At 48.7% G+C, this 15,661-nt stretch overlaps 1 protein-coding gene across 1 annotated transcript in view; it reads right to left on the reverse strand.

Annotated features, from left to right (window-relative positions):
* GNRHR (gonadotropin releasing hormone receptor) overlaps positions 1 to 15,008 on the reverse strand; it is a 34,178-nt gene extending 19,170 nt beyond the window's left edge. Inside the window, exon 1 of the mRNA XM_032973958.2 lies at positions 13,558 to 15,008. Within this exon, the coding sequence (XP_032829849.1) occupies positions 13,558 to 14,202 (645 nt within the window). The 5' untranslated portion in view covers positions 14,203 to 15,008. The remainder of the gene's footprint in view (positions 1 to 13,557) is intronic.
* Between the last annotated feature and the right edge of the window lie 653 nt (positions 15,009 to 15,661).

Raw genomic sequence — 15,661 nt, forward strand, 5'->3', positions numbered from 1 at the left:
CTCCCCGACCCTTCCGTAAGACGTCAGGCCAGTGTGGAAGAGTGGGCAGAATTACCTTTTCGGGTTTGGTTCCTGCAGCGCAAGCCGTTCCACTCCAGCGGCACTTTGCAAGCTGCACTGCTAGCTACAGTTCATTGGGCTCGCTGTACATTAGTAACTCGCTATGCACGTCGAGGGCGCATACACAAAAGACGCGAGACTCGCGCTTGATTGACCAGAGAGAGTAGAGAGAGAGCGTGTGCCGTGTGTGGAACGCACGCGAATGCACAATGCACTGCCCCACTGCTCAGAGTCATGGACCGTGACCAAGGTTTTTTTTGTTTTTTCCCCTATCGTTGCATAGAGGAGTCATTTGTTTAGCAATTGAATTATCTCGATGTATCCCTCTCGAAAAAAATGTTAAAGGGTATTTTGAATACTTGTCACTTCTAGCAAGAACGTCCTTATCAAGGGACCTTTTTTTGCCAATATCACATTATGAAAAATAAGATTAGGGTTTTATTCTCTCTTTGTGCTGTTCGCCTTTTGGCGTTCTCTAGGCCTGACACTGGTGAGAGTAGGTCATAAAGAAGGTTACCGCTAGCGTAGGCCAGTCGGTTTCAAAGATATTGCGTAAATTATCAGAGCATTTTAACACGTAGGCTTTCGCGACCAGTATTATTCATAATAATCTTTTTTTGGGTTAGATCGCGTTATTTATAAATGTGTCGTAACCCTCCACCACCCGACACGGCCAATCAGCAAAAAAGTGTCACGTTGACAAAAGACAAAATAGTTCACTACTTTAGCCCACCGGTGTGTTGAAGAGTGAATCCGCAACATTTACACACCGGTGGGCTAAAGTAGTAAACTATTTGTCTTTTGTCAACGTGACACTTTTTGCTGATTGGCCGTGTCGGGTGGTGGAGTGTTACGACACATTTATAAATAACGCGATCTAACCCAAAAAACCTTTATTATTAATAATCAGAGCATGTTTGTTCGCATGTTTTGTCACAAGTATGTGTGGTTAATGCAGATTTGATGGCTTGCAAAAATATATCTATTTGGGATTTTGAATATCTTAACAGGAATGTCCTTGTTCACCTTGTCGAAAAGTTTCGCGGAATCTCACGATTCATTGCGCAAAGGATTCTGCCCTGAAATGTTTGTTGGACGATTTATTACTATTTTGGGAAGCCGCTTGGAGCTATACACTTTTAAATCTAGATTCAAAACTTATTTCTTTAGAAATGCTTTTTTGAGTTTAGTTTGTTGTCTTTCCCCCCCCCCCCGGCACCTCCGGTTGCACGGTTGGCTACGTACGTTGCGAATGAAGTTCGACGTACATACACACACACGTGCGGTGCATCTGTACGTTCGTCCACAGTGGGACGTAGGGGAGCGCGTGCGCCACGATTACTCCCGCGAAGGTGATCCAACGTGAACCCATCATGTGACATAGAGCTGTACCGCTATTAGGGGCCGGCCCTCTTAGACACTGGCACAATTCATCAGCGCGTTGCCCAAGCACTTTTAGTCACGAACCAGAAAAAAGTAACTGCAGGGACCCCTCTACTTACGAACAATTGGCGTACGAACCTTTAGAGATACGAACAAACCTGTCCGTACATCCATTGTGCCTGTTCGGATCAAGAGTCGTAAGTTCAACCGTCGCGGAATAGATGGCGATATTGGTATCTAAATCTGCAGAACATCAAGTGTCAGTGACATCTACGTCTACAGGAGATTACACAACTTTTAAAGCCATTCCCCGTGTTTAGTGTATACGCCGTACAACAAGTTTGAAATCGAAAGGGGTAAAGTCGGACTTGCGAACAAGTCGACTTTCGAAGAGATCTCTGGAACCTAACTCGTTCGTAAGTAGAGGAGTCCCTGCAACAGGTATTTGAAAATATGCCAATGCTTTCTTTTTGCCCTGACATCTATCCGTCGGCTTCCGTTTCAGTAATTCAACACTTCCGAAGACGCGATGGAGGGGCCCGGAGTCATCAGAGAACAAAAACTACATGCCTGGGAGACGGGAGCAGCACTTAATCACGCCGCTGATTAGGCTAACAACCCACTGTCTGCTGTAATGCCTTCTCCCGGGCATCGCCTCTTCCCCCCCCCCCCCCCCCACCATGTTACGCTCCATCAATCTCTGGCCTTGCTGTCGACGCAATTAGACGACGGGTGGTGTGGTGCCGTTCGCGGCTTGACAGCGCACGTCACAATTGAGCAAATGCTCCGTGGCTGCATGAAGTGCAAATCGCTGGGCCGCGTGAAAAGTTTAAATCAAAGAATCCGTGCCATAAAAAATTACACGTTGTAGACATGCGGCAATCTTCCGCTTCGCGTGGTCCCATCGATGGAGGGTGAGGACAAAGCCTTACTCGAGCACTGCCCCAAACTACCTGGATCTCCACCCCGCCTGCCACCAGGCAGCGCCCAATTCCGCTGGCTGGGCAAGACGCACCTGCTCAGGCTCGCCTTCCCCGTAACATCAAAAAAGTAGAGAAAAACAATTATTTAACTTTTCACTTTTCATTTATTTCATCGACTAACTTACCTGTCTCGTGCTTACTCCGTTACGCGGGGATGCCCTTTGACCTGCGCGCGGTTACAGATTTCACTTTGTTTGGGCCGACGTTCGCCGCTGAGGTCTTGACGGACTTTCTTTTCTCATTCCTGTTGACTCCGTGCGCTCTCCCCCCCCCCCCCCCCACCGTTCCCGTTCCGCTGCAATGTGCACCGATGCCTCCTTTAATCCAGAGAGATATTGCCCTGACATCTATTAATCGAGAGCGATATTGCCACGTAAGATAAAGAGTCATTGATTGACTAGATTCGAAGCTTTCGTGGCTGCAGGAATTACTATTCATATAAAATAAATACAATAAATTATTGAATTGATTTTCTTTCTACGTGACTTTACCGAAAGAACCAGTAAAGTCACGTAGAAAGGGAATACATTATTTATTTTTAGTTACATTTATTTTCTTTTCTACGTGACTTTACCGAAAGAACCAACGAGTAATTGATTGACATCGCCCCTCGATCTCGTCCCACTCCGTCTCGTCTCCGATCCCGCCCCTGGCTCCCTCTCCGTGTCTCGCGCCCGTCTGTTTTACTTTCCGTCCCATGTAACTCGTTAATCCGTCTTCAGGCGCGCTCCTCTCGTCTCGTCACTGCCTTGCCGATCAAAGCCCCCTCATTTACAAATTCGATCTGCCGTTGTACATATATTCCGCTTTTTTTATCTCGTTGATTTTTGTTTGCTTTCTCGCTCTCTCGCTCTCTCTTCCATCTCACAGTCACGTTTTACAATCTCGCCCGATGCTTGCTCGTGTGCTGTAATCACCGGCGAAGCGTCAACGCGCTCAAATTGTAAATGTCGGTGCGGTTTTTTGCTCTGTAACGCACAAACCGGTGCTGCTGAATTAGTGACAAATTGGCAGGTTCCACTCACGTGACAAACCTTGCAGATTTGCTGTTTCGGGTGAGGTGGGTTTTACGACAAATTAACATTGACGCGCGATCTCACTAAAACATACGTAACTTTGTCACGAGATGAAGATATTTCTCTAAGGAATGTTTATTTTATTTTATTGCAGCAGGTGATGCGCCAGATGTTTGCCAGCAGTGTACCACTTACGACTTCACTAAGGCCTCTGTATTACAGCACACACTCTAGGAGCACGCTTTTAATATATCCCACAAATAGTATTTGTCATATGTCAGGGCAATTTTAAATACACATTTACGGAGCTAGGAGTGAGTCAAATTCCATGACGCGGTAATTTTTGTTTTACCTAAAAGTCAAAAGTTTGTTTCCGCGTGAAAATAAAATATGATTCGAGTCCATTAGTCTATTGGCCTTTTACACCTTCTTAACAGCCTAATTTGTGGTCATTCCATCGCACTTTCTCTGATGTCGGGCGCTTAGGCATTTACTGTCGCCCGCCTCATCCACGCTGTGCTTCCTTTGCTGTTCTCGTCACATTTTTGACGTTTATCTGATTCGCAATGTTCAGCGGGTTATCTATTTATTTATGCAGTCCGCTTGTAACGCGCTGCCGCACACTGTTGGCTCCTCGGCTCTCGTAGACAGAGAGAGAGAGAGAGGACGACTCGAACACGTGACGAGGAGGAGGAACAATTGCTCGAGCTCTGCGGTCCTCTACGTACAAAGATTTGTTTTCAGCCTATCACTGAGTGCGTTATTCGCGTGAGAAGAAAGCGGAACACCCGGAGAAAACCCCACGTGTGTGAAAGGTGAAAGGGGGCAACGCTCGATCCCATACAGTTGCAAACAAGGGGGGTGGGGGGGGGGTGTCTGAATTTTTCCTCCACCGCTTTCTCGGGGCACGACCACAACGCCCAATGCAATTTGCGCGAAATACACTTTTTTTAAATACAATTATTTGCACTTTTTGATTAAGCGGGGAAACTGCAAACCGGTTTTGACCTGTGAACTCGCGTCAATCTTCCGGGGTTTTTTTTTTTAGTGCAATCGTTGGTGACCCGACCCAGACACCGTTCCCTCGTTCCACCTAAACTCGATACTCGCTCTATCAACAGCAGCGTCGGCTCGCTACACGCGTTGTACGTACGAATGTTGAACTTCCTTCGCACCGTACGTAGCCACCCGTGCCCAATCGCGGGCGCGGAAATCGGAGTGCACGTGCCGTATGTGAAAGAGATGCCGTGCGGTTTTCCCGTTGTGTTGAGCCTTCAATCACCTGTGCGCTATGAGTGCATTTCGACGCTAAGGGTTTACGGTGGCTGTTTAGAGGAAACATCTCATTATAGCCCCTCCGCTCGGGTCTCCTCTTAGTGTAGCCACTCTCTTTGTTATAAATCAATCGGTCCGCGTATCGATTGATACGTCATACACAGCACAATCAATTTCAATATCTCCATTCATCCCCAGATAATGAATATCCCAAATCTATTCCCTAAAGGGGACACATTTTACGTTTAATAAATTAACGCCTTCATACCCGGACTATCGTCCGTCCGGGGGGTGGGCGGGGGGGCGCGTCAATAAAATAGTTGGCAATTTGTGAATAGGTCAAAAGTGGTTAGTCCTGCGAGTAGACTCCTCGCGCGCACGACAGGAACGTGGAATGTCCACCACGGGCGATGAGCTCAGATGCCTCAACGTGGCTCATTTGAGCGTGAAATCACCGTGACACATGTTTGACTGTTACACAACGCAATGGGGGGGGGGGGGAGGGGGCATAACTAATCGTCGATTATCCGCCCCGATCGTTTAATCGCCCACTGTGAGTGCAGCCATTGTGGATGATTTAACATAAAAAAAAGAAATTGCTTTCGCGGGTTAGAAAGGCTCAGCTCCCAGCCGTTTTACAAGAATGGCCCCGTTCGTTTATTCTCTCGCAGGGGCTTTGACACCATTGCATTTCACGGCGGGTATAACGAAATGCGCAACCGAGCATCAGAGGCAAGCGATGAAAGTGTGGACCTAAGACCAGAGGAGGAATCGGCAACCACAATAACAAGAAGAGGGATTTTGACTTAAAATTTTCCCCTGTTCTTGATGACGATCGCTTGTGTTGCGATCGAAACGTCGTGATATTTGATTATTTTTTATTCACTTTATTTTCATTTTTATTATTGTATTGTTATTTTTTTTTATATCTACGTGACTTTACCGAAAGAACCATAGGATAAGAAGCGGGATCTTTATTTCGAATTCGGTTAAAAAAGATAAGAACCCCCCTCCCCCATGAATATTTCGAGAGTTGCAATGCATGCGAATGCAAGACGGTCCTTAATGGTAAACGTAAAATCATGTGATTCGTAACACCCCTATTTGGAGAACAGCACGCGCGCAATGATTTGTAACGCCGCATTACAAATCATTGTTGGGCTTTTTGCCATTCACCGCTTATCGCAAATGATCTTAGTGTCGCCGGGAGCCATGAAGCAGCCCTTTAAAAAGAGCCGCGAACGGTTCCGGAGCCTGCGGATTTTTTGACCGCCCTTGGCCACTTCGAGAGACTCGTGGGAGAGAAGTTCATAGACAAAGCCGCGTGACGTCAACGGGACACTCAACGCTTCCTCAGTGACGACGGAGACGACGAAGACGACGCGCTGAGTAACGAATTACACGGAAACGCCGCAGTACTGAGGTCAAAGATTGACCCCACTTAAGCCCATCAGAGCCATTTTCGCAAATCTGTTATGCGATTCTCTCTTACTTACCTCCCCCCCCCCCAGCCTCCCCCCCCCGTCCCCCACCTATCACTTTTGGTTTTGTTGATCATGATGTTCACAATGTATGGATTCAGGTTTTTCGCGGCTCGCTGTATAACAAATGCTCTTAAAAGCTGCTCTTTTGGAATAGCCGTGGCGAGCGCCCGCTTTCTTTTTCTTCTTTGCTATTTTTTTTTTTACAGCCCGAAGACGCCTCCAATGTGGGAGGCAGAACTGCCTGAAGACGCCTCTAACTTGGGAGGCAGTACTGCCGGATTATACTTACAGCGTGGGACGCGATACGTCGAAATTGACCACGAAGGAGCGCTCGCCACGGCCATCTCAGTAATGCTCAAGAAGCAAACACATGACACGCGCAACTGCAATAATGTAAACACCGATCCATTAATGCATTGCGAATGTTGCATCGACATCTGTATATCTCCTTTGTCCATAATATAGGGGTGGGGTTTTTTTGGGGGGGGTTAGATCGCGTACATTATAAGTGTCGCTTGATAAACCGAAACAGGAGGAGGATTTATTCAGAATTCTGAATTTCGCCTGATGATGCTGGTTGCAATTACCAGCTAAACGTCACGGTACTTGTATGGTAAATATTGTGGTGGGTTTACTCTCTAACACACTGGTGTGCTGAACTAGCAATCAATTGGCATGCTTTGTTTAAGTGACTATCCTTACTAATTGGCTGTGTCGGGTATTGGCGGATTTAACGACACAGATTTACACGATCTAACCAAAAACAACCTCTGCTGTGGATAATATTTGTAGCGAAAGGCTACCACGTGTTAATCCCCTTTGTTTGTGTCGGTCGTGCTATAAACTGTAGAAATCGCATTGCTGGCACAATTGTATTTTTTTGCGTCCAATTATATACATTTAAGAAATATATATTTACCAATGTGAGTTTTTGTGTGAGGAACATTTATTCATTTATTTACCACTGGATTGTTTCCAACACAGTACAATTAATTGCCAGGTCACCGTCGAGTGCACAACGCTTCCGTGTTTTCTTGTTTTTGTTGGAACTGTCAAACCATCAACAGGGATTTGTGTATTAACAACAACAATAATAACAACAGGAAACATTAATAAACACACACGGCCACAGGGCTCATGTGCATTGCGTGGAATGTTTGGCCAAATTCAGTCTTGAGTGAGGCTTTCCGCGATACAAGATTAACGTTACAAATAAATCACCCTATTAAAATGAATTGCCACCATAGTGCTTATGCATCAATTCTGCCTGGGCAATCTGTCTTCCGGCAGAACGCATTTAGGTGGGAGATACTGCTGTGGTGGAACGGTCAGTGATAACCTCTGGTCATCGGTTCGATTCGATCTACCGGCGTGCCACGGTGGTGAGATGTTAGCGACCTCGCCTGGTATACAGGAGGTCATCGGTTCGATCCCGACTCTGACGCCTACTGTATTTTGCATGTTCTCCCCGTGGTCGCGTGGATTTTTCGCCGGGTCCTCCGGGTTTGTTCCTCCACATTTACAAACGCCCGTGGAGAGCATTTGACTGCTATACGTTTCCTCACGACAAGCCACCTCGCTGCGCTTTCATTTGTGGCCAGGTAGCTTCTGAAAAGGATCTCTGTAGCTCAGTGGGCCTTAACTGGTAAAAAAAATAACGTAGTTTATCGTTTTCTTTTAAAGGGGCAAGCTGTTAAATCCTCCTTGGCTCGCCCCGCCCCGCCGAATCTCTGTCCAACCAAGCGGTGTGAATGTGTTTCACGGCGGGTATTCGATCGCTTGTGGTGGGTCAACGTGTGGGAGCTCCCACCTCTTCAAAGGTGCATGGCCAGCGTGGTAGGGTAGGCCAAGTAGCCTTTAAAGGGGCTCTCTTTAGAGCTCCCTCTTGCGGAGGCCCTTGTTTGTGATATGTAGTGATGCTAAAAATAAACGTTATTTTGTTTATATTCTTGGTTCTTTCGGTAAAGTCACGTAGAAGGGAAACAATACAATAATAAAAATGTAAAACAATAAAATTCTCACGACGTTTCGACTGCAACACAAGAAGCAATCATCAAAAGGTGTAAAAACCACAGCAAGAAAATTTGAAAAAAGTGGCGTTTTTTTTTTTACGTTCCACCACGGAGAGCGAGTTGACAGTTTGTTCAGATGGACGAGTTCATCTGTGTCCGGAAAAGAGGAGGGGGGAGACGAAAATAATGGATGCGGTCTGAAAGCCACCGTAAGCGTGAACATAGATGAACTCGTCCATCTGAACAAACTGTCAAATCGCTCTCCGTGGTGCTAACATTAAAAATAACTGCCACTTTTTTCAAATTTTCTTGCTGTGGGTTTCACACCTGATGATGATTGCTTGTGTTGCAGTCGAAACGTCGTGAGAATTTTATTGTTTTATATTTTTATTTATTTTATTGTTTCCCTTCTACGTGACTTTACCGAAAGAACCAAGAATATGAATCCCTGCAGTCACAAAAGCTTTAAATCAAAAGTTATTTTGTTTAACAAGGTAAAGGCCACTCTTTTCCAGAAGCGACCTGGCCACACATAATACATCGACGAACATGGCTTATCGTGTAGAAATGTGTCGCAGGAGGGAAAAACCGGAGGACCCGGAGAAAAATCCACGGGGAAAGAGAGGGAGAGAGAGACACGCAAACTCCAAATATACAGCAGGCGTCAGGGTCGAGATCGAACCCACGAACCTCCTGTATACCAGGCGAGGTAATTAACATCTCGCCACCCGTTGCCCCACCATTTAATGAGACTAACGCTGGGCTTGTTTGGACTGCTTATCAGCACGGCGTGGCCCTTGACACAAATATCGATAGCAGCTTCCCCCTTATTTAATGCCAGGCGAGGCGAGCCGGCAGATTCTGATGAAGCGGCCAATTCTTGCAGATGAGACACAAGACAACTTTTAACAACCGGTCCAAGGATTGATTGCCCGCTCTCGCAACAACTGCAGGGACACGGAGTACCGGGATAAAAAAAAAACCGGATATGTAAAAAACACGCGCGGCGGATGGACACTCATTTGGTTGATACAAATTGATTCAAGAGAAAGCCCCCATTTGCCGTACGGTGACCTCTTTGTAAACAACTCGCGGCCCAGTGGGTTTTTGCTTTTGTCTTTCTTATGCTTAAAACCAAATTATCCGACCTGCAAACCAGCAAAGCGACTGGTGGAGCTAAGGCGTCGCCTTCTCATTCTCGTTCGCTGTCTGAATCGCAGGCACGATCGACGACGCATCGGCGAAGCGAGTTCCGTTATCCGCCGGATTCTCACTCACGGCGTGTGGAGCGCCTGAGACGTTTGTGGCCAACAGCTTGCCCCGTGCATTATTTATCCGCACGCTTCCCCCCACCTCCCACGACCCCGCATGGGGGGGAGGGGGCTTGATGTTAGGAGGTGGCCGCAGGTTCATAGCGCGGTGCGTCAATCGCAGCATTGCTATTTCTTTGGGTAAATGCATTTGTACTAATAGCGGTATAAGTTTTTTTTGTGTGGCTTCACGCGGTGGTAGTAGATGCATTCCCAAAAAAATGTGTGGGGGGTCGGACGATGACGACAGTGATGACAGCGATATTGGCGTGAAAGAAATTAACTGGCGATGCTGCTGCTACAACACATTCGTCAATAACAACACTCTAAACTTAATAGAAACAAATAGGTGACGTTACGAGCAATGGCCCCCTCTCAAAGGGCCTTTCTTGAAGAGAAAGTCCCGTGAAGAAGGACCATTGGACGAAACGTCTCCTATTATATATTTATATATTTATATATTCATTCGAAGGCCACGGCGTTAATTCCGAACGCGTTGAGGTGTTGTTGTTGCTGCTGTTGTTATTGTTGTCATTTATTCCTACCCACAAATCGACACCGTCGCCCCCTGTACACTTTGCGCGATGCAATTCGACCCACGAGGCACTTGAATGCGCACGACCCCAGCGCTGAATTGAATGATTCTGCTGATGTTGTTGTTGCTGTTCTTGTTGGGTTTTTTCTTCAATTATTTTCTAAACACGGAGGGCACTTTCATGGGCTCTTCTCCTGATCCTACTTTCTCTTTTTCATTCTCTCTCTCTCTCTCGCCTGACTTGAGGCGCGCTAACATGTTGGACTTATGTACTTATATATTTGTGGCACCAAAACCGATTTCCTTTTTTGGATCTCGTAAAAAAACCCATTCCTGTATCAATCCCTGTGCCTGGTGGCTAAGGCACAGATACGCGCTTGGAACTTCTATGAGCAATGAATCGCAGTGAGAGGATGGTTGACTCCATTAACTGGAGCAGTTATATCATTCCGCTTTTTTTCCTTCTCACTTTATTGCCTGGGAGAAAGAAAAAAACAAATGTTGGCCGTTCTGTATGCCAGGCGATTAAGTGTTGATGCTAGCCACAGGCAAAACTAAGCAGCGGTTGAAGGTGGCCCAAGCATCTAAAGGGGCCTCAGAGTTACATAAAAAAAAAGTAAAAAAATATTATTTCGAATTCAAATCCCAATAAACATAAAATGCCGATTAACATTAAAAAGCCAATTAATACCTTGTCCCTTATCTTTTCTTTACGTCTCTTCTCTCGTCTAACTTCATATTTGTATCTTGTGTACATCTCGATTAATTTCACTACATCTGTATCATCCGTATATCTATTCTCTCATCTCACTCACAGCTCGATCTCTTTGCCACATTTCTCACATCTCACTCACCGCATCTCAATCTCGTGTCGATATCTCTTCAGCCATCTCACGAGGAGTTTACACATTGAAGGACCCTCAGTGTGCCATCACCAACACTGATGCCTGAATACGTGAAGTCCATTCCACAGGGGGGAATGTGGCCTGCCCGGGTTTTACACATTTCCTGCTTAGGGCCCTCAATGTGCCAGCACCATAGCTCATGCCGGAATCCGTGAAATCCATTCCGCAGCGAGAACTGTGACCATCCCGGATTTAAAACCAATTCTGCTTAGGACCCTCAATGTGCCAGCATCACTGCTCAATCTTGAATATGTGAAGTCCATTCCGCAGGGGAAATGTGACCGGCCCGGGTTTTACATTATTTGTGATCTTCGTTGTGACAGCACCACCACTCATGCCCGAATCAATCTAACACATTCCGCAGGGGCAAATGTGGCCAGCCCGGGTTTTACCTTATTTGTGATCCTCAATGTGCAAGCACCACCGCTCATGCCCGAATCCGTGAAGTCCATTCCGCAGGGGGGGAAAGAGCCAGCCCGGGGTTTACCCTTGCGCCGAAGCAGCCACCGTGTGTTTAGGTATGTGCTGATTTCACAATACATTGCAATCATTTTCGTAGTTGTTGTTGAAATAGCGCTTTGAGCGCGAACAAAGGAGAGCTGACAGGCCACGCACAGAAGAAATCAGGGACACGCGAGGGAATAATTCGAGAGCAATTCTGCACGCTCGCGTGTTCCTCGCCGTGAAGTGCGAAGCGCCGCACGTGGGTGACCCACGTGGGCACTCACCCGTGGAAGGTGCTGCGCGCGTTGCAGACCCTTTTGTAAATCCACTGCTGGATGAGTGCCCGTCTCCCCTCCCCCCTTCCCCTACCTCCCCTCCCTCAATGTGCAAGCACCATCGCTCCCCTCCCCTTCCCTTTAGGCGGCATCTAAATTACAAGTCCCATTGTGCTCGCTAACCATCACACCGCGACAGCTTCCCAATATGAAATATGAGCTGACGAAAGAAAAAAAAATTCGAAACACAGAAAGAGTCACGCAGCAAATATTGCTTCGCAACTGTGATGCTTATCACGGTTGGCTACGTACGGCGGGAAAGAAGTTCAACATACATACGTACATACATGAGAGAACTGTATAAGAATAGGTTTTACCCTTTCTGGCAAAACAAAAAACACAGTTGTGTTAAGATGTTAAAACACCAAACATAAACCTTTTTGCAAGGAATCAGGTCTGCATTAACCACACATGCTCGTGGTGAACATGCAGATAAAGACATGCTCTGGTAGTACACGATGGTGCATTGTCTTTGAAACTGATTGGTCCACACCAGAGACAGCTTTCTTTAGAGCCTCGTCTCAAACAGCGTTAGACCAGAGGACGCCAAAAGGCGAACTGCACAAAGACAATGCCACTATCAGGAGGGGGGAGGTCTCATGATAGAGCTCTGGCACGCGTGATTGTGTTTTGGAGGGAGGGCAACTCACGTAAGTATTCCAGAAAGGGATGAGCACGCGGTTAGGCATTTTCAGAGACACTCACGCTTCGGATGCCACCGTGGTAGCGTCCACACGCACACACACACGCTGTGTACCTCCAATTAGCACGGTTGGCTACGTGCGGTGCGAAAGAAGTTCAACATGCAGTACACACATACAACCAGCAATTGGTGCAAGCACGTTTCTTGAATTGCCTCGCCTCTTAACCACCGTAGTTAGCAGAGGGGCAGGTCACGAGTGGTGGGGTAAGATGCGGGTGCTTGCACCTCTCCAAAGACGTTTGACACGCGTGGAAGAGTAGGCAAAATTATACCCTGCAGTCTATAGAGCCTTTCTCCGTCTTCCCCTTGTAGAGGCTCTTCCGACAGCAATTGCCTGGCTACGCCTTTATCAACAAACACAAAACTGTTTCAGAAAGCGTTCCTACTGAACACCAATCCATCCACTGTTGCTTAAAATTACCCCACTCATAGGTCCTTTGGCTAATCTAACAAATCAATGAACTCCGGTCGTGACCTCTGAATCCAGCCTAAGTACCCAACTCAGAGCAATATCCTGACAATACTTCCGAGGGGGGGGGGGCGGGGTTGGGGTAACATTCAAAGTTCTGCACAGGTGGATTCACCAATCCACTTGATATACAGTGCAGTACTGCCACATTTTCTGTCCACGTGGCGTTCCAGCGGAGTTTGAGGAGCTTCACAAATCTCAGCGTGATACACTAACCCCTTCGTCTCCTACGCGCTGGATCACGGGCGCGCGTGCACGGCCACGTTTCGCACCGCGCGCTGGCGGCTTCTGGGGAACGCAATTTCGTAAGAAGCTCCCAGGCACGTGGAGCGAAACGTCGGACACGGAAACAGCGCGCGGTACGAACCGGAAAACACGCGACGCCCGAAATTTCATCATCTTTAGCAACCGTTCAATTTCCCGAAGAAGCTCCCGGCACTCGGAGCGAAACGTCGGACATCACGCCGGAAACTGCGCGCGGTTTAACCCAAAAACGCGAATGGGAGACGTTTTTTTCTCTGCGCGCGCGTTTTACGGTGGAGACCTCGGGGGGGCCTCCGCGGAGTTGAGCGCTCGGAGCGAAACGGTCGGACAAGGCACGCGCGATCAGAGTTTCGGGCACTCCGAGAGCCGCCCTTCTCACCTGCGGGAGTGCGAGCACGGCGCTCAGAGCCCACGCCAGGCAGAGCGTGACGCGGCTGCGTCTCTTCGCCTGGCCGAACGCGAGCGGGTTGACCACGGCCGAGTAGCGGTCCAAGCTGATGACGGCTGTCACGAAGGCGCTCGCGTACATCGCGAACAGCTTGAGGAACATGAGGAGGCGACAGGCCGCGTCGCCGGCGCGCCACTGCAGAGTCACGTTCCACGCGGCGTCCAGGGGCATCACGAGGAGGGTGAAGAGGAGGTCGGCCGCGCTCAGGTGGAGCATGAGCAGGCGGACGTGCGACCCGCGCTGACGGCGACTTCGCGTTCGCCTGTCAGCGCACGCCGAGCGCAGCACCATGCCATTGAGGGTCGCCGACGCGAGCAGCAGGATGAGCGTTACGCACACCCGCACCCGGGCAGCAGCGCTGAACGTGGGCAGCAGGGGCGACGGGTGAGGATGAGGGCCCGTGAGGTTCGAGCCCGGGACCGTGGTCATGTTCGGGTCGACGCCGCGCGGATCGGCGTCCGGGTTCGAGGTGACGAGGGAGGTGCCCGGAGCGCACGGGGTTGCGCCGGGAGCGGACGAGAAGAAGGACGGTGGTGACGACGACGTGAAGTTACACGCGTGCGCTAGTAACGCCATCGCGTTCAGAAGAGCGATGAGTTTGAGCAAGTCGCTTTCGGGATGTGAGCCGCTCTGGGAATGCGATAAAGATATTTACGCGCGCGCGCGTGCGTGTGCGACGAGGTGCTCGCTAGCAGCACTTGCCCCAACAGTCAACGTAGCCTAGAAAGAGGAGAGAAGGAGGTGAGAGGGACAGAGGGTGGGGAGGGCGGGGGGAGGGGATGCTCTTTGTTGTCTGTGACGAACGACTGTGGGACGTACAATAAAAAGGACGTGTTTGCAAACTCCAGCGCTGTCTTGAGATGCGCTATCAATTTAAGACTGACTCTATGATTCAAAATGACTCTGGATAATTATTAGAATAATAATAATAATAATCTCATCACAAATATCCCTTGGAAAGCTACACGCGGTTGGGTGCAGTCTTCTGAATGTTAATTAACAGGTTTTGCGAACTCGCTGACTACGCAAATTTTATTTTTATACGGAGCGGATTGGAGCGCAACACCCCAAAAAAAGGAACGGAGATTTCAATTAGCGAAGCATCTCGGACGGGGACTAATCTCGCAATGATTTCTCTCCTAGCGGCGCGTCTCGACTTAAAGTCGACTCGCGACGACGATGATGCTGCTGCTGCTCCTCCTGCTGCTGCTGCTGATGATGATCATGCGAATCAGGGGAATCACATCACGCCACGTGGATGTTGCCAGAAACAGCGCTAATGATATCCCACCCCAGGCGGACGCCTCCCCTCCCACTCCTCTCTCTCTCTCTCTGCTTCGCTCCCCCTCTCGCCACATCGAGCCCCCCTTTCGCTCATCCAATCCATGCTATGCTTACATTTGTAAAGGGGGGGAGGGTTACGGGGCGGAGGGGGGGGGAAGTGGGGGCTACGGGTAGGTGGGGGGCAGAGTCGCCATACGCTGTCATATACAATCAATTGAATGGATACGTGCTGAAGATAGAGAGATCATGCCTACTACCGCGTGCGGGTTTTCACAGCTGTGCTGCGGTGGGGCGCTCCAATGTGCGCGCGCGCGCGCGTGCGTTTTCGCGTTGTTCCCCGCCGTGTTGGTCGGCGCAGGTGTCCGACGTTTCGCACCACGTAGCTCGAAGCTTCTTCGGGGAGTGAATTGAACGCCGCACGATTATCGCCGTGGCGGGAGAGCGCATCGTCTGCCTCAGTTCAGCGGCTGGCGCAGAAGCTCCGAGCAGCTCGTGGAGCGAAACGTCGGACCTCGTGCTGAACAACAATAACACGTGGCACGAAAACACGAAGCATGGAGGGATTGAGAGAAGCCATGCGTTTGCCGGTGCCGGTGCTGCTGCTGCTGCTGCTGATGATGTTTATGATCCGGGTATTCACGTTACAGGAGGCAACACGTGTCTACTGAACGTGAAGTCATCCATTCATGAAAATGCAATAAATACTATTGTATTGTTTTTTACTCGTGAATGTAATGCCATTATGACCAAA

Source organism: Petromyzon marinus, chromosome 52 (assembly GCF_048934315.1).
Source record: "Petromyzon marinus isolate PM22_M1 ecotype Great Lakes invasive population chromosome 52, UKy_Petmar_22M1.pri1.0, whole genome shotgun sequence".
In the NCBI taxonomy this organism is placed as follows: Eukaryota; Metazoa; Chordata; class Hyperoartia; order Petromyzontiformes; family Petromyzontidae; genus Petromyzon; species Petromyzon marinus.